Here is a 27,929-nt window from a genome sequence, read left to right as displayed (position 1 = left end):
ACACCTTACTCAAATGCTCAAGTTTCTCCCAGCCATTTTCACTAGCAGTTTCCACGCGGCCGAACCTGGCTCCGCCTCTAGGTGGCGCTCTAGGCCGCGCCTCCGCGCTCTCTGTGCCTCCTTCGCCCCGGAAGTGGTTCCCGGGCTGGGGTTGGTAAGGTCGGGCCATGGTGGGGCAGAGGTTGGGAAGATGGCGTTGCGAGGTTGGGTACAGCGAGGCTGGGGCTGCGGTCAGGCGTGGGCGCCTCCCGGGGGTGACATCTGCCGGGAGCTCCCTGCGACCCGGGTCCCGCGGCTGCTCGGACGCAGGTAATGGCTGCCACTTCCGGCTTCCCGGTTTTCCCTGGAGCTGGGCTAGCGCGCATCTTCGGAAGGTGGCGGCCGTCCGGGGCTTAGGCTCCCCATTGTTCACGAGGTCTCCCCGAAAGCCGCCTCCTGTCCGCCCCGCTTTTCCTTGCTCCTTCGTTTCCTCCTCGCTTCTGGTGGCGTCGCCCCGGCTCGGGCCGCGCGGTGTGGCTGACCGGCCCCAGGTCCGCGGTGTCTTTCCTAGTGATTGCGAGGGACGTGGTGGAAAGGGGAACTAACTTCTGAGGGACATTTATGTGTCCGGTTCGTATACTCGAGAGGAAACGACTGAACCCGTTTTTAGCGAAGCAGTTGCAGTGGCTGGTAGAATGGCTGAAGTAGGATTTCAGTCCCTGTGGCTGGTCATTGTGTCCCGCCACGGCGTTGCACAGAAACGTTGCTCTTTTAGTTGATGCTTTGGAAAGAAAGTCATCCTTACAGCTCTGGAAGCACATGGCCTTTCAGGTCGACCGTTTTCACAGTAAGAGAAATTCCTCACCAGCTGAAGAACTAATTTCGACTTTGAAACTTCCGCCAAAGAGTTGAACGTTGCAGTTTCTACCTAATTAATGGTACGATACACCAAGGAGTCGGAAGTATTTATCTACGTGTGGGCTAGCAAATAAATAAGATTCAGCGTGGTGAAGCTACTACCTGATTTTAAAATTCACCTCAGGTTGGGCACAGGCCTGTAATGTCAGCTCTTGGTAGTCTGAGGCAGGAGAATTGTGAGTTGGAGCCAACCTGGGGAAGACCTTGCATTATAAATGAATAAATAAGCAGACACTTGGACTGTCTCTAGATTGTGTCATTTCCGGGGCCCCACCCAGAATCAGAATCGAGAAGATGGTAAAAGTGGAAAAACCTGATTTTTTTGTAAGCTCCCTCCCCAAGTGATGTTTATCAGCATTTGTGAAAAAGTGGCATGCTTACTATGAAATTTCCATGACACTGGGTAATGTGGTTCTTTAGGCATTGATTTTTTTTTCTAATTAAATTTTTATTTTTTATATTAATTACAGTTTTATTCACTTTGTATCCCAGCTGTAGCCCCCTCCCTCAATTCCCTCCCAATCTCACCCCCCTCCCTCATCTCCTCCCATGACCCTCTCCAAGTCCACTGATAGGGGAGCTCCTCCTCCCCTTCCATCTGACCCGAGCTTATCAGGTCTCATCAGGACCGGCTGCATTGTCCTCCTCTGTAGCCTGGGAAGGCTGCTCCCCCCTTAGGGGGAGGTGATCGAAGATAGGCAGGCATTGATCTTAAACAGCTTGGTGTGGTTTGACTTGCTTCTAAGGATGATCAGGAGTTCTTCGTCAGCCTGGGCAGCATAAGACTATATTTTTTGTTTGTTTTTGTTTTGTTTTTAAAGAAATAAAAAAAATCCTTAAACAGGTGTGGCTGGGGAGCGTAATTGGAGGCAGCTGAAGATCGATTTTTTGTAATGGTTCTGGGAAATGGCAGCAAAAGAAAGCTCACTGCATTAGTGAGGGGCCTCTGGTAAAAGCTTGGGACTAGAGTTAAGTGATAGAGTGCTTGCCTCGAATATACAATCTATAGTAAGGCCACACCCAGGACTTCTCCAAACAGTCCACTGTGGTAGCTTAGGCCTGACATCCCAGCACTTGGGAGGTGAATTGTAGAATCTGGACTGTAAGGCCAATATGGATTACTTGAGACCCCGTCTCAATCTCCCCTCCCCCAAATACACGTGGTATTAAAGATTTATATGGAAACTTTGAAAAATGACATTTTGATTGCGTGGGAAAATGCATTAGATGAGAATGTGAGTGAGCCTGAAGCGTTGGCTTTGCTCCTTGTCTCCTCAAGTACAGACTTAATAGAGAATGGGAGTTGCTTTCTTTGTGATCATTAGTTTGTTTTCAGTTGCTGTGGTTCTAAAATTAGCATGCAGAATGAGCCAGGCCATGTGGCTCTAAAGAGGGCCCAGCATTTGCGTTTTACAAAACACTTTATGTAGTGATATAAAGGCCTAAACAAATACAAAGTCCCAAAGCACCTGCCAGCCAAAAATTGTTTCTGTTTATAGGAGTTGTAAGATCTTATGATACTGTGTGACAGAAAATTTCAGTAGTCCACAAGTACTAAAATATTTTTTTACTTGCTGTTTGACAGGAAACAAAAGATCATTTAGGTACCTAACAAGTTTGAAAGTAGAAACTGTCATAATTTTCCAGTTGAATGAAATCCAAGGGAAGCAAATAGTTGATTTTGGCACTTCTAAAGGGGTTAGTTTTGTTAGGTTTAATGACAGGCTTAAACAAATTAGGTCAGACACTGAACATAGCAGTGAATGGGGCTTATTCTTTTTTCTATCCGTTAATGCAAGGTGTGTTTCAAGAACATAATCTTGGCCTTCAAGAGTTGCTATAGAGCCAGGCTTAGTGGCTCATGACAGTGATCCTAACACTTGGGGGGTAGGGTGGGGGGGAAGGATCCTTGCAGATTCAAGGCCAGTTATGTCTACAAAGCAAGTTCCTGGTCAGCCAAGGCCACAGCAAGACTCTGTCTCAAAACAAACCACAAAGTTAGGAGGGCATGTAGAATTCCCTTCCAGTCCCCCCAAAACGTATCTTGTTTTTAAATGGAATGGGTCCTATCAATCATGCCTAGACACGTCTCTCGTTTTGAGTAGTAGGCTATTTCTACTCAGCTTTGTTAGCAAACACCAATGCCAACCTGTATGTATAAGTTGCATTTATAATTTACATCAAAATTACTTGTAACTTCATTTAGCCTACAAATACATGGATGTGAGTTTTCTCTTTAAAGCTAGGGTGCTGTGACGTAGCCGTTAGGAGGACCCTGGTTCAATTCAACATCCACATGGCAGCTCACAACTGTCTATGACTCCAGTTCCAGGGGATCTGACCCCCCTGTGTTTCTCAGGCGGCAAACACGCACATGGTGCACAGATACACATGTAGGTAAAATGCTCGCACACACAGTAAAAAACTTTTTCCTTAAATGTTTGCTTCCAGTCTTCCTCTTATTTCAGGGAAATCATTTTCCACTTTGCCCGTCTGAATAGGCAAAACTAAATGTCTTTGCTTTAACTCCAGAGTTTCAGTGTGGTTTTCAAACTTACTTAAGCATTTAATTGGTGAGGTGCAGAAGTAATCTTTTATTAGAAATTTGTGTGTGTGTTTCTGTGTATGTGGTACATGTTTAATTCCAGTACTCAGGAGTCTGGGACTCAAGGATCAAGAATTAAAGACCAACCATTGTAAGCTACAAAGAGACCGCATCTTAAAAGGAGAAAAGAAGGGTTTGATGAGTTTAAGTTGTTGGATGCATATCGTTCATAATTCTTGTTCTAGAAGGAGAAATCAGTAGTACTGGGTTACAACCTTAGGCCTGTATAATGAATGCTTTCTGACGATGATCCTTTGGTTTGGTCCAAAGTGATGTTACTTGTTTTGATTATTTAATCACTTTATTTATTAGACCTACTTTTGCTACTTTAAACTCATTGGGGCATAGAGAGATAAATAGCTTAGCAGTTGAGAACACTCAGCACTCTTGTAGAGGACCTGGGCTTGATTCCCAGCACCCGAATAGTTGCTTACAATTTTCAGGCCTCTGCTGGCAGCAGGCACGCATGTAGTACACAAACATAAATACAGGCAAAACAACCATATTCATAAAAATAAAGCTTTTGGGGCTGGAGAGATAGCTCAGTGGTTAAGAGCAGTGGATGCTCTTCTAGAGGACCTAGGTTCAGTTCTCAGCACCCCCATGGTGCTTCACAATTGTCTGTAATTGTACTTTTAGAAATCTGTTACCCTCTTTTGGCCTCCACAGGCACCAGGTGCACAGTGAGTTTAACAGACATACATGTAGACAAAACACCCATACATATAGTTAACTGAATTTAAAACGATCAAAGCCTTCAAAACAAACCAAAACAAAAAACATTATTTAGGGATGTATTTGGCTATAAAACTGATGATTGTTTAGATAAATGGGAATTATTTTTCTAAGATGTTTTGAGGGAAGTGGCACTGACTTGGCTCTGTAGTTCCAAAATATCAAGGTTTAAGTGTAAATCTCTTGACCTTTCTCTTGGCTTTAAAGATAACTGCTCTAGCTTTAGGTATTATTACATCCTTATTCAAGCCATAAAGAATGGTGTGTGTGTGTGTGTGTGAGAGAGAGAGAGAGAGAGAGGGAACAAGCATGAGCAGTGATAAGAGACAGGAGGTTGGAAAATGAAGGTATTTCTTTCTTAGCCACTACAGAAGGATTAGAAGCATTTGGGGTTGGCTGTTCAGTGGTCTGTGCTTATCAGACTGATGATGTCAGAGCCATTTCGGACAGCCTTAGCTTTGACTGAATAAGTAGATAATCTTTTGGAACCAAGTTGTTAAATGTAATCCAGGCATGCATGCAGGGACTAGAATGGTGCTGTGCTGGGATTGAAATGCCCAGGCCTATATGCATCTTAGTCGAGTGGTCTACCGACTTACATCTCAGCACTCCAACCTGTATTCTCTTCTCTTCTCTTCTCTTTCTCTTCTCTTTCTTTCTTTCTTTTTCTTTCTTTCTTTCTTTCTTTCTTTCTTTCTTTCTTTCTTTTTCTTTTTCTTTCTTTCTTTTTCTTTCTTTCTTTCTTTTTCTTTCTTTCTTTCTCTTTCTTTCTTTCTTTCTTTCTTTCTTTCTTTCTTTCTCTTTCTTTCTTTCTTTTTTTTTTTTTTCAAACTAGCCTGGACTAGTCAGGAACTCACTGTTGCCTTTGCCTCCTCTTCAGGAGGAGGTAATGAGAAGATCACAAAAGAAAACTACTTTAAAAACTTGCATGGATTAAGTTTGCATAGATGAAGGAACTTAGAGGCTGTGAGTGCATGTCTACTATTAAGGAGTTCAGGAGTAGAACCATCAGAGAGATCAGTTTGAAGAGTGGAGACACAGACTCACAGAAGCTGGGGTGGGCTGTGATAAGTAGAGTCAGATGTTTCAAGAAGGCCAAAATATACAGACTGTGTTTGGTCTGTGTCTCTAAAACTGGAATAAGGGGAGAGAGGACTCCATCTCATTATAATGATCAGTACTTTTCAAAGGAAATAGTTACAGTTGCAAGGATAACAGTATAAATGTTTCTTTTGGAAACTGGCCAAAGTTCAAACAAAACAAGGTTATTTTGTGCTTATTGAAGCTGTTCATGGATCCACTAGGTAAAAGGTGAGGCCTCTACAGCACGGAATGTTGGTTTGAGTGCCTGGGCACACATAGTAAATAAATAGAAACAAAAAAACCCAGTTTACAACTTATGTAGTTTTTTTTCTAAGAGAACAAAACCTATGTGAAGACTAGGGGAATTTTTCTGACCAATGCAAAGTAATAGACCAGTGATGCACTGGCTGTAGTTTGTGCCTCATTTTCCCCAGGAGGATTAAAGATTTCTACTTGAGATTAGTCTTGTCTCTTAGTGGCTTGTTATGAACGTAAAGTGAGATGATGATGATGGTGATGATGGGCCAAGGCACTGTTGTTTGTAAGACACACTGTTTCTAATCAGATACCTACTTACCCTTCACAGGTTTAACTTACTTCTTCAGCAAAAATGTGGATTTAGAAAAGCACCGAGAAAGGTTGAACCTCGAAGATCAGACACAGGGTCAAGTGGTGAAGCTTACAAGAGAAGTGCCTTGATCCCACCTCTGGAAGAAACCGTCTTTTATCCTTCCCCCTACCCTATAAGAACTTTGGTGAAGCCCTTTTTCTTCACTGTTGGGGTAAGAGCTCAGGCCACTGCTCTTTTCCTATTTTGCTGCTCTACAGTCAAGTCCTGCCTTGGGCAGGTTCCTGTGGTCTAAGGACAGTGTGGGGCTGGGAAGCTGGCTGCATGAATTCCGATTCCAGAATGAATTTCAGAATTTGACCCCATTACATAAGTCCCAAGGATGACATTTATGAGCATCCCATTTCATATAGTATTTCAAGTGGTACCAAGTTGCTGTTTTTATCTGGAGAGTTGTTGGAAATAGGCCTCTGAATACATGATGCTAATAAAACAACACAGTAGGTTTTACCATGCTAGGTGAAATATCATCTGAGAACTGTATTTCCCTTAGAGTTTATTTAAGTATGTTTTTCTAGTTCACAGGCTGTGCATTTGGATCAGCTGCCATTTGGCAATATGAATCACTGAAATCAAGGGTCCAGACTTATTTTGATGGTATAAAAGCTGACTGGTTGGATAGCATACGACCACAAAAGGAAGGAAACCTCAGAAAGGAGGTAAGAATAAACACTGCTTCCTTTATTCTAACTAATCACAAATTTTAAAGTCATTATTATTTAGAAAGTTGTGTTGTTGTTTTTTTTTTTTTAACTTTCATTATTATGTGTGTTGGAGAAGGTGGTGGGGTGAGTGCCATGGTATTCCAGTGGGGGTCGGGAACTTTTTTTTGTTTTTGGGTACAGGGTCTCACTCTGTAGTCCTGGCTGACCTGGAACTCACAGATCCACCTGCCTCTGCCTCCCACATGCTGTGCCACCATGCCCAGCTGAAGCACAGATTTTTGTAGTGTGTTCTGGGGATCGACCTCGGTCGTCTGGCTCACAGCGCAGGAGTCTTACTGAAGCGCTGCTATAGCGAGTGTCCTTCCTTAGTGGCAGCATTCCATCTGCAGATGAAGTTCATCTCGTAACAGTCCTCTTTTGTGTCCTTTAAGTACAGTAGGTATCTACCAATGCATGTCTGGCAGTGCTGTAATTGACGCCGTTAGAAATTTGTCCTTCTACCCATGTGTGTCACCGTTACCACAGTTGTTTAAAAAAGGTTTGAGGGCCCTTTTCCAGCCCTGCTGTAGGACCCAGCGTTCACTCTTTACCTTGCTGAATTAGTTTATAACAGGATCACAGGGATTAAAGGATATATGTGTATGTGTGTGCACGCACATACACACGTATATACATACACACAGGTGTGTGCATGCATGCTCGTGGACCTTATGGACAGCCATCAAATGGATTTTAAAGGACTGCTCAGTGACATGGGACATTGGTAAATTCCCATTGCTTTATGTTCTTCTTTCTTCCTGAGTTTTTTTTTTTTTTAAGATTTATTTATTGATATGTATACAGTGTTCTGCCTGCATATATGCCTGCAGGGCAGAGGAGGGCACCAGATCTCATTACAGGTGGATGTGAGCCACCATGTGGTTTCTGGGAATTGAACTCAGGACCTCTGGAAGAGCAGCCAGTGCTCTTAACCCCTGAGCCATCTCTCCAGACCCTAACTGAGTTCCTAAAAATGTTCTAGACACACAATATTTTTACTTGTCAATACACACTGAGTACTGAGGCCATGGGTTAACAGACTTAGTTCTATGTCCATTTCCCTCCCACCTCCTGTGCTAGGGCTTAGACTCAGGACCTTGTATAGGCTCAAAACATCGGAGTTTTGTTTGTTGGGCTCTTAATTTTTTAAATATGTATGGTTGTTGGTCCTGCATGTGTGTCTGTGCACCATGTGCGTGTGGTGCCCTCGGAGGCCAGAAAATGGCATTAGAGCCCCTAGAACTGGAGTTGTATATAGTTGGGACCCACCATGGAGGTGCTGGGAATTGAATCTGGTCCTCTGAAAGAGCAGCGCTCCTTCTAACTACGAGCCCTCTCCCCCAGCCCTAAGAATCTGTTTCTTTTTATGCGTGTGTGCCCCCTTTTTTAGGTGCCTGTGGGGGCTAGAGGAGGACATGGCAGCCTCTGGAGCTGGACTTCCAGGGGGTTGTGAGCTGCACCTGACATGAGTGCCTGGAACTGAACTCAGGTCCAGCAAGTGTGCTTAACTGCTTAGCCACACCTATGACTTTTTTTAACATGGTGAAAGTGATATAAGTGATATTTATATAAAACCTTAATCCAAAATAGATTTCTTTTAAAATCATAGGTAAGCAAATGGTAGGTTATGGTATTTAAAATCCATGTTCATTAAAGAAAATTGGAACAGTTATGAGTACAATATGGAAGAGGATGTCCTGGCCAGGCATGGTGCCATGGGCTTTTGTCCCTGCTACCTGAAGGCCTGGAATTGAGGAAAGCCTCAACAATAGTTAGAAAGTAGATTCTTAGAAACCCATTCACACTACTGTACATGCAGTTCTGGGGACTCACACTTAACAGTTACAGAAGTGGGGTCACATATATCCTAATTGTTTCTCCTTGTTAGTCTTAAATTCCTTTCTATATGAAAGTCTGGTTCAGTTTCATAATCGGAATTGTTTTTGAGACAGGATCTCAAGTATGAGCTCAAGCTGGTCTTGATTTTGTAGTGTAGAGAAGGGTGACCTTGAACTTCTAATTCTCCTGCCTCCACTGTCCAATAGCTGAGCTTACAGGTGTGAGCTACTTACCTCAGTGGTTTCTTTGTATGGGGGATGGAACCCGGAACTGTGCATGTCAAGCACAGTTTAAACATTTTAAACATGGAAAAACTTCAGATTGAGAAGTGGAGAGAAGAGTATGATGAGGCCCAATATTGTCCAAACTGAGCAGTTTCCATCACACAGCCAGTTTTATTTTTCATATTCCTTTCCTTTCTGTATTGTAAAGCAAGCCATTGGTATGCTTAATCCCCAAATATTTCAAAGTGTGTTCTGAAAATGTAATATTCTTCTTATCTTCTGGACTGAGTAATGTTATTGCATTAAAAATGTGGCTCCAGATGCGGTGGCAGAGGCAAGCAATCTCTGAGTTTCAGGGTAGCTAGGGCCCTACACTGAGACTGTCTCAAAAAAAAAAAAAAACAAAACAGTGGCAATTTTGGTGAAAAGTATAGTTTGAATTTCATTTTTGAAGATTTATTTTATGTGTATGAATGCCTTGCCTGCCTGCATATATGTGTACTGTATGCATGCTTGGTGCCTACAGAAGTCAGAAGAGGACACTGGATCCCTTGGAACCTGAGTTACAGATGGTTGTGAGCCATCATGTGTGTGCTGGGAACTGAGCCCAGGTCCTCTGTAGTAGCAGCTGGTGCTGTTAATCACTGAGCAGCTCCCAATCCCTTCTTTCTGTTTTGAGATGGGTTTTGCATGTTCCTTAGGCTTACCACCCACTCCTGGGCTTAAGCATTTCTCTTGAATAACTAGAACTTCAGGCACCTGCCATCATGCCTAGTGCTCTAGTTGTAACTTTGTTCTTATGGTTTTTGTTTTAAGATTCATATCTTGTGTTTATGAGCACACAGATTATGTGAGTGTGTGCTCACATTTATGTGTGGCAGAGGCCAGAAATGGGTGTTGGATCCCTTGGAACTTGTTACAAAGGTGCTGAAATCTGAAGTCCTGTTACCATACCTTTCTAATCTTTTACTTATGTTTCTGCGTATCTTTTTCTCCCGACTCTGCCCCAATCCCTTCAACATCTAATAGGAGAGAGAAAGGGTTAGTGGGAGATGGGGTGCAGTTCACTTAGCTGCTTCCTGCTGGTTAGGGTTGTCGGGTTCCTTGGAGCCAGTCCAATCCTCGTTTCAGGAGATCTCTGACTTCTTGTTTCACAGCAGCAACCAGGAGCAGCAAGGGGGAAGCAGGAGCAGCCTTGTTCTTTTCTCAGAGTTTCTCTGGGCTCTGGCATTTATTCTGTCTCCAGAGTCCTCAGATTTAAACTATCTGCAGCTGGCAGAGAGCTCATCTTAGAGGCCCCATGAGGCAAATAGTCAGCTGCTGTGGATCATCTGAAACAGTTCCACACCTGGGACCAAAACAAAAACATATTTATATCCACAACAAACTTCAGTCTTCATAATTGTGAAGCAAGTGCTCTTAGCCACTGAGCCATCTCTCCAGAACCCTTAGTTAGAATTTTTAATTATTTTTTTTTAAATTAAATTTTGTTTTGTTTCAGGTAGGGTTTTTCTTTGCAGTCTGGGCTCTCCTGGAACTTGCTACGTAGACAAAGTTGACTGGAAACTCAGAGATCTGCCTGCCTTTGTTTCCCAAGTGCTGGGATTAAAGCTTTGTGCCGTCACACCTGCTCTTAGGTAGAATTTTAAACTTGGTAGGATTTTAGTGAACGCTCACTTGGTACCTGCTGTGTCTTGGAGTGTGGCTTTGTGCTTCACTCTGTTGGTAGGTCTCATGACAATACTGCTGGCTATCCTTTACTATCGCATTCTACAGAATCTGGGATTTAGGAATAAGTGTCTCGGTAGTGGTTCTGTGGGGATTGTGAGCTTAAAGCATGCTTTCTAGGGACAGATGCCAGTGCAGACTCACAGACGAGGTTGCTGTCTCAACACAGCAGACAGTATACTCTTGATTCCAGTTATCAGTTACTTTCTTAGAGTTTTATGCTTCTTAACACATTCTTACTCTATCATCCAATCCTTAGTTTTACGTTTAACAGGGTGTTCTCTCCACTGCATTATTTGGCCCTTTCTCAGTATTTAGCTCATTTTTTCCCTCTGTAGCTACGCATTTATATTCACACTTATAATTAGAAGTTATTAAAAGGCATTTTCAGTAGGAGTAATATTAAATTAAAAATTGTGTGAGAGATACTGACAGTTGGATGAAATTAGTTACTTGCCAAGGATAGTAAACTGTTTTTCTGAAAATAATAAAGAATCATGCTGCTTAGGGGACATGAAATTAATATAGTTTCTAGTCCTTCAGATTAAAATTGAGAAACAAATGTGACAAAAGGCATCATGATGTAAAAAATTTTGGGTTGCTAGGTTTCTTGGTCACAGTAATAATTGCTTTAAAGAATTCTGAATATTAAATAATACATGAAAAGTGTTTTTTGTTTGATAGAGAATTATTTTTATTAAATAGTTTCAGTCTTAAAAAAAAAAAAAAAAGGACACACCTTTCCTGAGTCTGAAGTATTTCACATAGAGTTATATGCAATTTTCCTTCTGTTTTAGATTAACAAGTGGTGGAATAGCCTAAGTGATGGCCAGCGGACTGTGACAGGTTTGTGTTAGCTTACACGTTTTAGCCATTCAAGGGAAGAGAAATCAAACCAAAAGGTACAGTATGTCACAAGCAATGGCTTTCATACCATGCTCACTGGTGGCTTAGAAGACAGGGAGTCTCTGTACCTACATGCCTGCGTAATAGTATAAAATAGTGTGGAGCTGGGCATGATGGCCCACGCCTGTCATAGGAGGACAGAGCTTTCAAGGCCAGTCTGTGTTATATAGCAAGGCATTATCAAAATGTCTTGATAAGAAAAGTAGTGTGGTGTAAATGTCTTCAAGATGTTCTGGATCACTTTTTCATTTTGGTTATAACATAGTATTGACCAAATAAATAGTAAGTAATTCATGGGTAATTCATGGGTAATTGTTATTTCCTCCATTTAAGAAGAGGAAGGAATACTGGGATATATTTTAGTTGATAGAGTGCTTGCCTACCAAGGCCCTGGGTTCAACTGCAGCATTGCACAGACCTTGCAAAGTGGCACATACCTGTAATCCTAGCACTTGGGAGGTAGAGGCAGGAGGATCAGAAGTTTACGGGTACATAACAAGTTTGAAGCCAGCCTGGAATACAGAAAACTAAACAAACCAACCAAAAGAGCTAAGTGCTTTCTGTGCACTGGGGTCTCCATGGTTTCCAGGCTGGTTGCAGGGAAATTGTCTCTGTTTTGTAGATGAGGAGACTGACATCCAGAGAAAGAACTTTTCTCTCCCTTTTATTGTTTGAGAATTTTATTCATGCAAATAATGTGTGAAAAAGTACCTTTTGAAGTCAGACTGCTAGTAAAATAGAGGTGAGTTTTAACCCAAGTCTACCTTCCTGCCTACTGCATGTTCAAAAAGTTTCCTTAAGTGTGAGCGTGGGTCATGTAATCTGTGCTTCCATGGTGCTCTTATTTTGTTCTTTTTCTTTTCTCCTCCAGTGTGAGGGGCGAGGAGGCAAAAATCTGCAGATGAGGCTAGCCTGGAAATCAGGTCTGCTTGCCCCTGCCTCCTGAGGGCTGGGATTAAAAGTGTGTGCCACTACACCTTTGCTTCTTTTATATTTTTATGGCAGATCTGATCTTTTTCAAAGTAACAGGTTTATAATAGTTTGTGGATTTAAAAACTCGAGGAATGGATTTGTAAATTCTCTGCAGTTATATAAATAGTAATCATTGTTTCTAGAGAATAGCCAGAGAGTACTTGCTCTCAGATAAGGCTAGATTGACTGTTACTGTGTTTTCTTTAACTCCCTTGTAGAGGAGGTGCATGTGTACAAGTACACACACACACACACACACACACACACACACACACGTATGTATATATTTAATTCAGACTGTTTCTTTTATATTAGGGCTTAATTTTTTCCTCACCTTCTTCGACCATAATGTGGCCTTTATAATTGACATTGCTTTCTTTAGAAAGAGCTTTTGTTTTTCCGAGCTCATTGCCATTTTCTCATAACACCAGCTTCCTTGAGGGTAAATGTAAGCGCTAATTAAAAATACGAATTCTACCCTAGGGCCCTTCTACTTTTTTTTAATGTTTTTAATTTTATTCCTGTACCTTCCCAGCTTGGAAATTACAGATACGTACTTTCTCATGTGGTTTTTACGTGGGTGTTGGTGATCTAAACTCAGTCCTCTGCTGTACAAGCAGTTTATTAATTTGGCAGTCCCCACGTGCCCTGAAATGGGTCATTGTTGGGAATACAGCAGGAGAGAAAGCAGGTATAACATGGCTAGCACGGCCTCTGTGAAGCACTGTGAATGATATCAGTGGGATGGCCACCAGATAATGGGCTATCCAGAAGCTTTTGGAAAAACGAGGAAATGGTGTTTGAGCTGTCGGATGTCACCTGAGACTTGTTTCATAGTGTTTCTAGCTTTACAGCATCCGAGATATCAGTCAGTTAACTTTGTACCCAGAATTTTTAAAAATTACATGTATGCGCTTTAGTGTTTGTGTGAACACCATGTGTGTGCATAACTCTTGAACGGCAGAAGAGAGTGGTTACAGGCCATAATGAGCCAATATGTGAGCATCAGAAACCAAACCCAGAGCTTACAGAATTACTTTTCTGGGATAATTGATGTTCTGAGGTGTGTGTATCGGGGTGTGTTATTTAGTTTTATTTTCGTGTTTTTAAACAACAAATTCTGACCTAGAGATTTTTAAGCTGTCTGAGACCTTTGCTTTGTATTAGTCACACATAGGAGTAGAGGCATAAAAGCCCCAGTAGGCTAGAGGTTTTCTTACTGTGAAAGCAAGCTTTTCATGTGGGGTTCTTTGATGTCTGATCCTGAATTCAGATGGCAGGATGTCAGATAAAGCTTCTGAATTCAGAGAGGTTTATTTGTGTTTCTTTAGCTCTCGGTGTAGACAGGAGCAGGTGGTGAGGAGCCTGCGCTCTTCTGTCTTTAGAGGTACAGGGTGCTGGGCAAGACTCTGTTCCTTGCTCAGAGGCTGTTCTGTCTCAGGCTGTTTTTGAAAAGTCACTTTTTAAAGGTAGGGTAGAAAGACAATGCCTTTTAGTTTTACCTTTGTTTTGTTATTTTTGGAATTTAACATTGTTGTTGCTGCTGCTGTTATTATTATTATTTTATGTTTGGTCTTAGGATATAGCCCAGGTGGGCTTGGAACTTTCAGCTCTTGTCCTGCTTCTGACTCCTAAGTCCTGGGATTATAGGTGTGAAATACCATACCTGGCTTTGGAAGTTTTTTGGTCTTAATCAGAAATATCTCCCTAGACTTCAAGTTGCTTGGGGAAAAAAGGTGTGAGAGAGTGTGTGTGAGTGTGTGTGTGTGTGTGTCAGTGTTTGTGTGTCAGTGTGTCAGTGGTTGATATCTGGCCTCTTCTTCAGTTGTTCTCACTTTAAGACAGGGCTTTTCACTGGAGCTCAGTGATTGGCAAACCAGTCTCCTCCATCTGTCCGTGTGGGGTTACAGGTGTGCACCACCACTTTTTTATGCTGCTGTCTTTTATGCTGCTGCTGTTTTTTGAACATGGGCACCAAGGATTTGACTTAAGTCCTCATGCTTGCACAGCAAGTACTTTCCTGACTGAGCCATCTCCTCAGCCTTAGAAAAGGAGTATGTACTCTTTTGGTGTTCATGAGGTAGTGGAGAAGCCTACAGTAGCATTCTTCAGAGTTAGACTTGACCCTGGTGCTTTTTCATTTTGGCTAATTTCTCACTCTGCTCAGACTTTTCAGCCTGTGTTGGAGGGAGGGTCCTAAGCAACCCCCAAGAAGAGTATTTCTGCTGCTCTCTGGCTTCGAGGGGTGTCTGCCTGCAGGCTTTCCATGGGCTCTTGTATTTGGTCCTAAGCAGGTGGTGCTCTTGCTTAGGGGGATCATGGATCCTTTAGGAGGAGACTTGCTGGAGGAAGTAACCACTTGGAGTGGGCTTTCCCTTCCTATTGTGAGTTTGTCCCCTGGTGGTTTCTATTTTCTCATCTTAATTGAATGCTTTTTCTCCAGATCAGGTGTGGGGTACAAGATGGATTTCTCTGGGTTTCCTCTTGAGTCCCTGTTGCTTAGCCATTACGTGAGATCACCAGGTGACTCTGGAACCTGCCTGCTTCTTGTCAAACCTGAGTTCAGTTCTTTGGCTGCTGTAGACATTCATGTTTGCCACTAACTGGACTTGTTGCATTGGAGTTAGTTGGCAGCTCCTTCAGATGAGAAGATGTGGTTAGGCGAATAAGCCCAACCACAGAATGGGATCCAATGCTTAGCTACTAAAATGTGATAGGACATCCTAAATTTAGGAAAAGAGCAAGATAGCTCTCTAAATCAGTTTATGCCTTTTTTGTTTTGTTTCATTTTTCGAGATGGGGTTTCTTTGTGCAGACTCTGTCTACCACGTCCTGGGATTAAATGAGGTATGTCCCATGTACCCTTAATTCATTATTTAAAAGTATAAAATTAGTGATTTTTTTTTTTTTTTTACTATACATAAAAGATAATAGATCAGGCTGGATATGGTATTGCATACTTTTAATCCCAGCACTTGGAAGGCAGAGGCAGGAGGATCTCTGTGAGTTGGAGGCCCAGTTTGGACTACATAATGAGTTCCAGGACAGCTACATAGAGAGACCCTAACTCAAACATCCTCTTCCTTTCCCCAAAAAGTTTATGGATCTATTTAATCCTAAAATGGGGGACCCTCCCTGATTGTGGGCATCACCATCTTGTGAGCTAAGGACCTGAAGTGAATAAAAAGAGAAGAAAGCAAGCAAGCTGAATCTAGAGTTCATGCCTTTATGCCTCCTGCCTGTGAGCGCCGTGTGACTGCCATGCCTTTCCTGCCATCATAGACCACTCAGACTTTGAGCCACAAGAAACATACCCTCTCTTAAGCTCCTTTCTGGCTAGTTTTCTTGTCCCATTTTGGTTTTAATATCAAAAACCAAATTGGTTGTTTGGAATGAATTAGAAGATGTTCTTTTTTGGGGGGTAGATTTGAGAATGGAATCTACAAAGACATTTTATTGTTGCTTTGCTTTGTCTTATTTTGAGAAAAAGTTTCATGTACCCTAGGCTGGTCTCTAGCTTTGTAGATTAGGGTGCTCTTGAACTCCCTGATTGTCCTGCCCCTGTTTCCGGGTTGGCCATTATCAAATAATAATTATGGATCTGATTATTTTCTAAGAAGAGTAAACTGTTCTAAAGGAGAACAGTACTGATATGGGTGAAGAAAGTTCCTGGGCTGGGGAGATGACTCAGTGTGTAAAGATGCTAGCCTCAGCCAGGTGGTGGCAGCGCACGCCTTTAGTCCCAGGACTCAGGCAGAGACAGGTCATCTCCGAGTTCAAGGCCAGCCTGGTCTACAGAGCCAGTTCCAGGGCAGCCAGGCCTACACAGAGAAACCCTGTCTGAAAAACCAAAAAAGAAAGAGAGATGTTAGCCTCCCAAGTCTGGTAACCTGAGTTCAATCCCAAGAAACCATGGAATAACCGTAAACAGGCTGGATGTGTTAGCATCCCACAGCAAGATGGGAGGTAAAGACAGTAGAATTGCCTGGAGCTTGCAGGCCAGCCAGACTGGAATACACAACACAACAGCGAAAGCAATAGAGACCCTGCATCAAGGAAGGCAAGAAGGTCTCTGAAAATTATGTTGCCCACCATAAATAAGTGTTCTTAGAGCATTTGCAACTTTCCACAAATCCTCTGAGTTTCCTGCCATGTGGCAGTTTCAACACTTGAAAGGCAATGACATCATTTGCTCTCCTCAGTCTGGTCTCCCTTAGCAAATACATAGTGCATGCGTGTGACTGGCAGGAGACATCAGGTGGACTTGATCCGGCTTTCTTGGCTCTTATTTTATTGTTCTTGCAATTCTACTTTGTAGGTATCATAGCTGCAAATGCCCTCGTATTCTGCTTATGGAGAGTGCCATCCCTGCACCGAACTATGATCAGATACTTTACATCCAACCCAGCATCAAGTAAGTGTAACTCATGTGAATTTGAAGTAGAAATAATGTGAAAAATATGCTTTAAATTAGTTGGAATGCTATAGAAGTGAGCCAGTTGTCAGTAATTATACACAGAGTACTAAGGGAAAGTCTGTAAGCTCCTTGAGGACAAGAACCTTGTCTCTCCTGGCTGGAAGGTACTTTATACATAGTAGGTGTTCTTCTGTTTTAACAATTTCAGATCTGGGCTGAGTGTGGTAGTGCAGCATTTAATCCCAGCACTCAGGAAGCAGAGGTAGGTGGATCTCTGAGTTTGAGGCCAGCCTGGCTTCTGTAGAGTGAGTTCTAGGACAGACGGCTCAGTAGTTAAGAACATTGTCTGCTTTTCCAGAGGACCCAGGTTTGAGTCCCAGCATCCAAATGGTGGCTCATGACCATCTATAATGATATTTGGTGTCCTCTTCTGGTGTGCAGGCATACATGCAGGCAGAACATTGTATATATAATAAATAAATAAATCTTTTTTTTAATTTTTATTTTTTTAATATTAATCACAGGTTATTTACTTTGTATCCCAGCTGTAGCCCCCTCCCTCATTCCCTCCCTCCCTCCTCTCCTCCCTGTCCCTTTCTAAGTCCACCGCTAGGGGAGGTCCTCTTCCTGTTCCATCTGACCCTAGCTTATCAGGTATCTTCAGGACTGGCTGCAATGTCCTCCTCTGTGGCCTAGCAAGGCTGTTCCTCCCTCGGGGGTGGGGGTCGGGTGGGATAAAGGAGCCAGTCATTGAGTTCATGTCAGAAATAGTTCCTGTTCCCCTCACGAGGGAAACCAACTTGGATACTGAGCTACCATGGGCTACATCCGAGCAGGGGTTCTAGGTTATATCCATACATGGTCCTTGGTTGGAGAAACAGTCTCATAGAGGACCCCCATGCCCTGATATATTTTGTCCTTGTGGAGCTCCTGTCCTCTCCTGGTCATACTAACTCCCCCTTTTATCATATGATTCCCTACACTCTACCGAAGGTTTGGGTATGAGTCTCAGCATCTGCTTTGATACACTGCTGGTAGAGTCTTTCAGAGGCACTCTGCAGTAGGCTCCTGTCCTGTTTCTTGTTTTCTCCTACTTCCCATGTCCATCCCATTTGTTTTTCTAAGTGAGGATTGATCATCTTACCCCGGGTCCTCTTTCTTCTTTAAAAAGTTTAATTAAGATCTATAATCACAGCCGGGTGTGATGGCATGTGCCTTTAATCCCATCTTGGGAGGCAGAGGCAGATGCATCTCTGTGAGTTATAGGCTAGCCTGGTCTATAAAGCGAGTCCAGGACAGCCAGGGCTACACAGAGAAACCCTGTCTCTCCTCCATCCCTCACCCCACCTCCAAAATCTGTAATTGCTACAGGCTTATTCTTTGAGGAGAATGTTACATGTAACTTTGTGTCTGTAACTGGGGTAATTTACTCAGTGTTTAGTTACACTGGCAAGGTGCTTTGAGGGAAAGTAAACTGGCTGCTTACTAAGTAGAAACATTTTTATCCTTTGAAAAAACTGTTCTGTTAAACTATAGTATTTAAGCTTTTTACTGGCTGTTTTGGATTCCTATGCTTGCTTTAATGACAATAATCAGATAAGCTTAAAATGAATAAAGCATCATGACCTTGTGTTGCATGTTTACCAGATCTTTTCTTCTCTTGTAGAGGTTCTTTGTTCTCCAATGTTGCTGTCAACGTTCAGTCATTTCTCCTTATTCCACATGGCAGCAAATATGTATGTTTTGTGGAGCTTCTCATCTAGCATTGTGAACATTCTGGGGCAAGAGCAATTTGTGGCAGTGTACCTGTCTGCAGGTAATAGCTTTACTCTGAGAATGGTGGGAGTTTAAGGCTTACTTCTTTGCAGAAGGGACACAGGCATGATCACAATGAGATTCTGTACACAGCACATACCCAGGATGCACTTGTTTATCAAGGTGTGTGTAGAGAAGGGCATCACAGACAAACGGAACTTCCCTGCTTCTCATCTGATAGATACCCATTAATTACTTGCGTATGCTTGGTTTTAAATTAGTAAAGCAGAAATTCAGGAATGGGATACTATTAAACAAAACATTTTAGTCTAACTGGACCTTGGTTTCTTTTAGTTCAGATCAACCATCTTATAGATTGATGGTTTTCAAACTTCCCAGCTGTCTTGGCCATCTGTCTCATTTCCCCAATGTTTCTAGAAAGCTTTAGATTAGCTATTAGAGTGACCGCTAAGAGTAATTTCTTTTGGGCTGAAGATAGAGCTTCATGATGTGAAGCCTTTACTTAGCACATAAGATTTTGGGTTGAATCCCTAGCACCAAAAAATTAGTTCTAATGATATTAAAGCCAGAAGGACCCAATTGGCACCTAATGTTTGGAGCCCAGAGTATTCTGAGACAGCTGATAAGTTTGGGTACTGCTCTTTTTTCATGTTGTAGATCAGGAAAATGATAACTGAGAGGTAAAGTAAATACCCTGTGTCACTCAGTAAGTGGTGTGTGGGGTCTTGCCTTGCAGAGGGCACACCATTCAGAACATTCCCATTTAAATTAGCTGAAGTGATAATAGGGTAGCGTTAATACTGGTGCACTTAGATTGAGCCGAATGAAACCTTACATTATTGCTGAGCATAGCCTGTAAGCCCAATACTCAGGAGGCTGAGGCAGGAGGATAGCGAGTTTGAGGTAAGACACATCTAAAGAAGAGAAGCAAATAAGATACTAGTAAACTGTTTGGAATGGAGACTAAAATGCAGAAACTGAGAGCTGGGACCTAGTTCAGTAGTATGCTTGCCTAGAATGCATAAAACCCTAGGCTTAATCCCCGGTACATCTAAGAGAAAAAAAAATACTTTCTAATATTTAAATTGTTGAAATATGGCTTATTTCATAGGTGTTATTTCCAATTTTGTCAGTTATGTGTGTAAAGTTGCCACAGGAAGATATGGACCTTCACTTGGTGCAGTAAGTATTTCTAATGTAAATACTCTGATTTAGTTTTAAATTTCAGTGTGGTTGATTATGCTTATAAGCAAGTTGCAGATGAGTACAGCTTTTGTATGCTTTCACCCTGCTGTATCTTACAGAATCAGTGGAACAGTGAATTTATACATCTGTAAACAGAACATTTCACACTGTAGCTCTTTCATCTTCCATGTGTTGGTGTGTTTGCGTGTGTGTGTTGTGTGTGTGTGTGTGTGTGAGAGAGGAGGTCACAGAGTACACCCTGGTGGAGCCAATTCTTTCCTTCTTCCCTATTTTGTTTTGTGTTTGTTTTGTGTTTTGTATTTGTTTTGTGTTTGAGACATGATCTAACTGTCTATCCCTGGCTGGCCTGGAATTCACAGGGACCCACCTTCCTCTGCCTCCTGAATGCTGGGATTACAGGTGTGTGCCACTATGCCCAGCTGCTCCATAGCTTTTAACTGTTGGTCATTTGTCGGCACTTACTGGTATATATTGCATATTGAGAAGAGTATGTCAGAATAGTGAAAACACATTCTCATTACACATTTAAATCTGCTGCCAGGCCCTCCAATTGGGTCAGTTCACCAGGTAGACACTGCTCAGATATAGTCACTGAGCAGGTAGATTCCTACCCTTAGGAGTGTATGTTCAGGTGCCTAAGGAAAAATATTTTAACATATTTTTCTTTGAGTTTAATGACAAATGGGATTCTTTATGTAATTCATCTATCTTCCTCCCATCCCACCCCCCCTTTTTTTGAGACAGTGCTTTTTTGTGTGTCATGGAACTTGATCTGTAGACTAGGCTGGCCTTGAACTCAGATCTACCTGCCTCTCCCTCCCAGTGCTGGCATTAAGCCAACACCTGGAAAGATGCTTGCTTTTAAATCTTGAGATTTTATCCATATTGCTCTAGGCATCAATCATTTATTCCAAAATGGGTGTGGTGGCTCCTCCTGTGATCCTAACTTCAGAAAATGAAGTGAGAAGACTGAATTTGAGGCCAGGCTGAGCTACTTAGTTAGACTTCATTTCAAAAAATAAATAAATAAAAGATATTTCTTTCTGTGAGTCGTAAGTCCATTTTATGGATGGTTATCCATTCAGTAAACGATGCCCACTTTGGCTGGCCATTGTTTAAAAAAACAAAAACCAAAAATTGGGCTAGACATGGTAGGGTGCCTTTAATACCAGCGCTGGGGAGGCAGAGGAAGTGGATCTGTGGATGCTAGGCCAGCCTGGTATACGGAGTGAGTTCCTCATCAGCGAGAACTACACCTGCTTGGTGAGACCCTATCTCAAACAGTAACACAAGCCAGCAAGTGCTGCAGGCATTTTGAGTGCAGCCCTTTGTGTGGACGCATGCTTTCATTTCTCAGAGTTGAATGACCAGTTCATATGGTGCACATGTGTATGTTTAAGGACACACATAGACTGTAGTCTTCTGTCCTTCCTGCCAGCAGAGTCTCCATGTCTTCACCCCTGCATAGCTGTGGTTGGGATTTTTGTCTTTCGGCAGCTAGTGATGTTGCTGATTTCATGTTTGTTCCTCATGCATCACTTTTGAAGTATCTTCTGCTCATGCACATTTTAATTGAATTTGTTATATATTTTTGATATATTCTGGGTACAAGTTCTTTGTCAGGTTGTTGTTTGAAACATGATGACCTTGAACTCTTCATCCTATTTCCTCTACCTCCCAAGTGCTGGGATTGTGGAAATAAGCCACCATGCCTGGCTTTTATTAGAATTTTGACATATAAAATATTTTTTTTAGCCTGTCTTGCCTTTTCTTGGAACAGTGTCTTTTGAAGGATATACTTTTAATTTACTTATTAAAGGTCACTTTTGGTGTTGCAATGAAGAAATTTTTTCCTGACCCAATTACAAAGATTTTACTTCTATGTTTTGTTTTATTTATTTAATTCTATGTTTTAAACCTGCTCTAAAGTCTTAGTGCAGATCCTTTAGCGTTTAACACCTTGCCATACATCATCATTTTCTCTCTAGCCACATTTACTTTGCCAGAACCATTTTAGAAGTTTTCTTTTTTAATTTGTGTGTGTGTGTGTGTGTGTGTGTGTGTGTGTGTGTGTGTGTGGCGGGGGAGAGACAGACAGAGACAGACAGACAACACAGCACACCTGGGCACACATGTGCCGTGATGTGTACCTGAAGGTCATAGGGCAGCTTTTGAGGCTGGTTCTCTTTTCAATTTTGGGTTTTGGGGACTAGATTCAGGTTGTCAGGTTTTAGTGGCAAGTGCTTCAGAGGGGTTAGCTATCTTGCCATCTTCAAGAATAGCTTTCTTATATTGTGTCTTTTTGTTTCTAAATACTTCAGTATATACTTCCTAGAAACACAAATTGTTGTTCTTCATTCAGTGGGGTACTGGGTCTCTGTGGCGGGTCTGAAGCTCAGCATCCACATTGAGAACAGGGGTTCTATTTCTCTCAGGGGCAGCTAGAGCGCTTTAGGGTGAGGCCCATGTGCTAGGCTGGGGTGTGGAAAAGATTTTCCAGAGAGTTCCAGGTTAGCTCTTTTAGCGTGAGATTGCAGGGTGCAAAGGAACCTCGGGCGTTCCAAAGCCTCTGGCAGTACCAAAGTATTATAGCTCTTGGTTAAGCTGCTGTGCTAAGCATGCTTAGCAGAAGTGGAGACAGAAGCCCATGCAGCTGAGGCCCAGGCATGGCAAGGCCCAGGCCCAGCAGGTCGGAGGCAGGCCCAGTGAGGTCCAGCCTCAGTAGGCTGGAGGGCAGGCCTGGTGAGATGTGGCTGGTGGGGAAATGGATGAGGAATCTCAGATGGTCATGGTGGAAGGCTGCTGGCATCATGCAGCCAGTTAGCAACATGCACCCCCCCACCCCCCCACCCCCCGCGCAATCAGGGGGTTATAAAACCTTTGGGCAGTAGGAGGGATTTTGAGGGTGAATTTATTTGACTTTTTGGGGTTAGGGGATCAGGGATGTTTGAATTGCATGTAGTGGTACAGTGCATTTTTCATGCAGTAGTAAGATCCTATCACAAGAAGGAAAATATAGTACTTAATTATCTTATGGGTGAAAGGAAAATCTTCAAGTACAATTGAAGGTCACTGTTGGACTAAAATCCTTAACAGGGTAGGGCATTTCTAGAAATTCCCAAATGCTTGCTGGAATCGTTTCCTTATCAGGAAAGGGTCTGGCCTGTAATCTGCCCTGAGGGCTATGTGACACTCCTTACAAGACCTGGGGTCACTCAGATCAGGGGAGACCTTCAGATCCCCACTGAAAAAAAGGGAGTCTGTCATCATAGACCCAGTGCAAATAAATGGCTATCCAGAGACATCAGACTTCAACCTTATCCAGTAGAGCCCCACAACAAATATCCTTGCATATTGCACAGTACCATCATTAAATAGCTACATTAAACTTAGTTTATAATCCATATTCCAGGTATGGAGGTTGTCCCAGTAATGATCCCTTTAAGTTCATGTCTTACATTTAGTTGTTATGTTTTTCTTGGCTTTTAAGAGCTGTCATATTTCCACAAGTCATCTCTGTTTTTCATTCCACCAGTTATTTTGAACAAAACAGGGAAGGTATTATGGATTTACCTTTTTTCTCAAGATTCAACCAATTTGTGTGTGTTGAGTAGGAATGTTAGGTAAATGGTTCCTCAGGTGCTAGGACTGTGGGTACATGGTGTCTGTTTGCCCTTTTTGTGGTGAGTGTCTCAACTGTTGTCTAACTTCTGTACTCCATTGTTTCTTTTAAAAATTAATACGTAGTGTGTGAGAAGAGTTTTTAGACTGTAAGTACTATGTTCATCACTCTCCCCTTGCCATGCCCTCTACTAGTTCATTGGTTTTTACTGTGATGCTTGTTGCAAGGGTAATACATATCATCTTAACTAGTGTCTTCTATAACTGTGCCTCCCTTACCACAGCTTTGATCAGCTCTGGCAGCACTGTTGGCTTGTCTTAGACGTTGGTTTTTACCGTGCTGTCCTTTTGTGTGCTGGGACATTACACTGCAGAGTCCCTCACTCTGTCACAATTTCCATTTTTCCTGACCTGATACTTGAGATGAATGACAGGAAAGCACTTTGTAGAGTGTTCCTTGTGCAGATTTTATTATTTTTAATAGCTAACTAAGATACTTGTTCTCAATACATTATTCTTTTAATACACAGCTCTGTCCCTGCTGTGATCTTTGTTTGAAACAATAGTGAAAGTGCCTGCCGGCCTCTGCTTTCACCCTGTTTTCTGCACAGCACACTTGGATTCCCTATAGTTCTCTGCCAAACTGTACAGCTCGCTTCCAGCATTGGTTTTGCTGTGTTGCCCTCCAGGATGTTCTTTCTCTTTCCTGTGCCTCTGCTTGGCTGGAATCTGACCCAAGCTCGGTGCAGCCGACTGCCCTGAGCCTGGGTTTCCGTGTGCTGCCTTGGCAAACAGCACCTCCACTTCTGATCTTAGAATTACTTATTTTTACTGCCACACTATAAACTCCATGAAGGTGGGAACTGTTTGTTCACCTCTGTGTCCCTAGTATATAATATTATGCCTGCTATGTTAGGATTGAATGAATGGGCGTCATGAGGGTTAATGTAAAATAGGAATTATAATCTTGTTCTTGAGATACTTTCACCATTCAGAAGAATTAGGAATGTGATTAGCATTGAGAGAGGCTTGTTAAATTGGTGTATTCCAGAAAATAAACCAATTTGTGGCCCCCTCCAGATGTGGAGTGCATGAGCATGCTCAGAGCCTAGGCAGCCACGGCTGCACACTGCCTGCTATCCTCACGGCTGTATTCATTTCCTTGCAGTCAGGAGCAATCATGACTGTGCTTGCAGCAGTCTGCACCAAGATCCCGGAGGGGAGGCTTGCTATCATCTTCCTCCCTGTCTTCACCTTCACAGCAGGCAATGTGAGTACCTGGCTGACGTTCACACAGCCACTGAAATCTTGCCTTAAATTGGAAGTAGAGCATCAAAATTGTACTGTGTCTGTTTTCTCTTCCTGGCTTCTAGGCCTTAAAAGCCATCATTGCCATGGATACAGCGGGGATGATTCTGGGATGGAAATTTTTTGATCATGCAGCACATCTTGGGGGAGCTCTCTTTGGAATGTAAGTTTGCGTGTAATCAGTTGATGGACTGGTTGCTCTCCCCACTGCCCCGCTGGTCCCATCTTGCTGGTGTTGTACTGAGCTGGTGCAGCCATTTCTCTCCCTGGACTGCATGTGTGGGAGAGCACAGTACGTCTGGGTGGGACCATGTACCTGGTGCATGCTAGTACCAGGACAGGATATCTTAGGTTCCTGTTTGATGATAAAAACTGAATCTCAGGAATGACCGATGGCTCTGAAGGAGTAGAGCGGAAATTTAAATACAGGTCCACAGCCTCTTGCAGCACTCAGATGCACTGCTGTTGTGCTTTAGGAAACTTTTTTTTCTTTTGCCTAAATTTAAACAGAATACAGTCTTCTTGAGTGAGGCAGTGCTGCCCTAGGCAGACCCAAGTGCTGCTGGGCATTTATAGTTTCCATGGAGATTAAAGACCAGCATGTGTGTGGTCGAACTGTAGTAGCACACCAAAAACAGCCCAAGACACAAAGGCCTAGAAAAGCAGATATGCTTAGAGAACTCTACATTTCCCTGTACTCCGTGTGTGTTCTCACGTCATCTTCCCCCATGGCAGGTTTTTATTACTCTAAACACTGTCATTTCTTTTTCTGACAATAATGGAATTAAATACACTTGAAAGTCCATGATCCGAAAAGCAGAGGAATCACTCTTTACTGTTCTAGTTTCAGATCTTTCTCATGTGCTGGGGTCTCAGTCATGTCCAGGACTCATCTTTTTTGTCTTTTGTAAAGATTCTGAAACTTGTGCTGTCGAGAGGGTTCAGTGAGTAAGAGTGCTTGCTGCCAAGCCTCATGACCCAAGTGTAATCCCTTGGAGATATATGGTGGAAGGCGAGTGCTGGAGCCCACAGGTTATCCTCAGACTCCAACACGTGCACACTCCCCACACGGACACCCACACCCCCCCACACACGTGTGCACTCATAGATATGCACACCCTTATGCTGTAATTTTGTCTGTGTTCAGAAATTGGAATTCTGTAAGTCAAGCCCTTTACAATAAAAAAGCATATTTAGTTATATTTGAAGTGTTAAAGCATCATATTGCTACTTTGGTACCAATGTACTTTTCAAGATGTATTCATTTTTATGTGTATCACTGTTTTACCTTCATGTCTGTCTGTCTACCACGTTCATGACTGGTGCCCACAGAGGCATTAGGAGGACACCAGATCTCCTGGAACTGGAGTTGAAACTGATAGTTGTGAGCCACCATGTTGACGCTAGGAACTGAACCTGGGTCTTCTTAAAGAGTACCAAGTGCTCTTAACCTCTGAGCTATCTTTAGCCCCTTAAATCTTAAAAAACAAAACAAAACAAAACAAAAAACTGCTTAATTTTTTTTTTTCTTCTTGAGACAAGGTCTCATTGTGTAACCCTGGCTGGCCTGAATTTCAATATGTAGACCAGACTGGTCTCAAACTCACAGACATTCACCTGCCTCTGCATCTGCTGGGATTAAAAGCATGGTCATAATGCCTAGTCTCTTAACTATTAAAAATTAGATGTCTATGAAAAATGAGGTCAAGTCTGGGAACGGGAGGTCTGTTTGGGGGAAATGAGTATGAACTTCAAGGTTTCAGGAATAAGTGCTTTCCTAAGCAGCCATTCTCCATGAGCCACGGCCTCCAGGAGCCTGTACCTTTTCCCTGGAAGAGCTAAGGATGCCCTAAATTAACTCCACAGCCTGTGCTTCAGTGGTTAAGGCATGCCCTTCCAGTCAGCAGTGTCACTCAGCACTTGTGCCATCTGCCGCTTTGTGTGCAGTACAGAGCACAGGAAGCGGGTCTGGGCTCCACTCTTAAATTGACGGTTCCTAGTCAGTGGGCTGAGCAAATGAAGGTGTTAAGCCTTTCACCATTACTGCTCATTGTCTGAATGCAGGTGAAAATGGCAGGAGGCATATACCATTATAGCCCTTATTAGCAAATTCCACACCTGACAAAAAAAAAAAAGTCAGTGTACTTCTGATCAGACTTTGGTTGACACACAGATACTGTTATATTAGCATAATGAGAAAATTCTTTTCTTTTATACTTGTTTTCCTCAAGTCAGATAGATGTGGTTGTTTATGCCTCAATTCTGCTTTTTGGAGGCAGAATTGTCATGAATATCCAGCCACCTTGGGCTACGTTGTGAAAACTTGTTTCAAAAATAAATAAGTAAGCAAACAAGGAAAGGTGATGGTTAGCTCACAATGTAGGGCCATTGAAATGGTTCTTTGGGTAAAGGCATTTTCTACAAAGCCGCACCAACTTAGTTCTATAAACCTAGTTCCATCTCTAGGGCCTACATGATGTTCTCAGAACTCCACACACAGACTATGGCACCTGTGCCTCCTCCCTAAGACAGAAATAAAATGTAGAGAAAAATGTTTAAGTAACTGTAAAGCTGCCCTGTAGTTCCAAACACCCACTCAGGCCCAGCCTGCTTTTATTCTTTATAGATCACAAATACCAAAGCTTTATATCAAATTATTACCTATTTTATTCAGTTACATGGAGTGGCCATGGCATTTTACTTACAGTGTCACCTTGGTTGGAGAGGTGGCTCAGCAGGTAAGAGCTCTGGCTGATCTAGGACCTGACTTCCTGTCAGCACCAGCATCGCAACGCACAACTGTTTGTAACTCGGTTTCCTAGGGATCCAGGGCCCCCTCCTGGTCTGTTGCTGTTACTGCATGCACATGGTCCAGAGACCTACGTATAGGCGAGATACCTATTCACATAATATTCTTTTTAATGAAAAGCAGCTGAAGTGTCAACTTAGTACTGTGATGATGTGAGGTTTGCATGTCACATTGTTTGAACATTTGACGTATTTGTCTTTCTCCAGATGGTATATCACTTACGGTCATGAACTCATTTGGAAGAACAGGGAGCCTTTAGTGAAAATCTGGCACGAAATAAGGACTAATGGCCCTAAGAAAGGAGGTGGCCCTAACTGAAGCAAAGCTAACCAGAATGGTGCATCTGATCCTTGCTGCCTGGAAGAGTCTCCATATCCAGCCGCTGCAGTGTTTTAAATGTCCCCAGTACATGTCTCCTTAGCAAATTATGGCAAAGTTGTGAAATAAATGTTTATATCTCTAGTTTGTAAA

The 27,929-nt window shown here is 42.6% G+C and overlaps 1 protein-coding gene across 4 annotated transcripts; it reads left to right on the top strand.

Annotated features, from left to right (window-relative positions):
* Positions 1 to 128: 128 nt before the first annotated feature.
* Parl (presenilin associated rhomboid like) lies at positions 129 to 27,929 on the top strand. Of its 4 annotated transcripts, XM_021638536.2 has the most exons (10): positions 130 to 309; positions 5,907 to 6,102; positions 6,467 to 6,607; positions 11,241 to 11,289; positions 16,640 to 16,735; positions 18,405 to 18,554; positions 19,626 to 19,696; positions 24,510 to 24,611; positions 24,715 to 24,812; positions 27,665 to 27,929. In XM_021638536.2, exons 1-10 carry the CDS (start codon positions 191 to 193, stop codon positions 27,774 to 27,776), a joined length of 1,134 nt encoding a protein of 377 aa, XP_021494211.1. In that variant the 5' UTR covers positions 130 to 190; the 3' UTR covers positions 27,777 to 27,929. The 4 variants fall into 4 exon arrangements, with proteins under 4 accessions (XP_060226047.1, XP_021494211.1, XP_060226049.1 ...); XM_060370064.1 differs by lacking the exon at positions 24,510 to 24,611 and having other exon boundaries at positions 129 to 309; XM_060370066.1 differs by lacking the exons at positions 130 to 309; positions 5,907 to 6,102; positions 11,241 to 11,289 and having other exon boundaries at positions 6,470 to 6,607.

Source organism: Meriones unguiculatus, chromosome 17 (assembly GCF_030254825.1).
Source record: "Meriones unguiculatus strain TT.TT164.6M chromosome 17, Bangor_MerUng_6.1, whole genome shotgun sequence".
Lineage (NCBI taxonomy): Eukaryota > Metazoa > Chordata > Mammalia > Rodentia > Muridae > Meriones > Meriones unguiculatus.
Note: the sequence above shows the minus strand (reverse complement) of the source record. Positions and strands in the feature narration are given on the sequence as shown.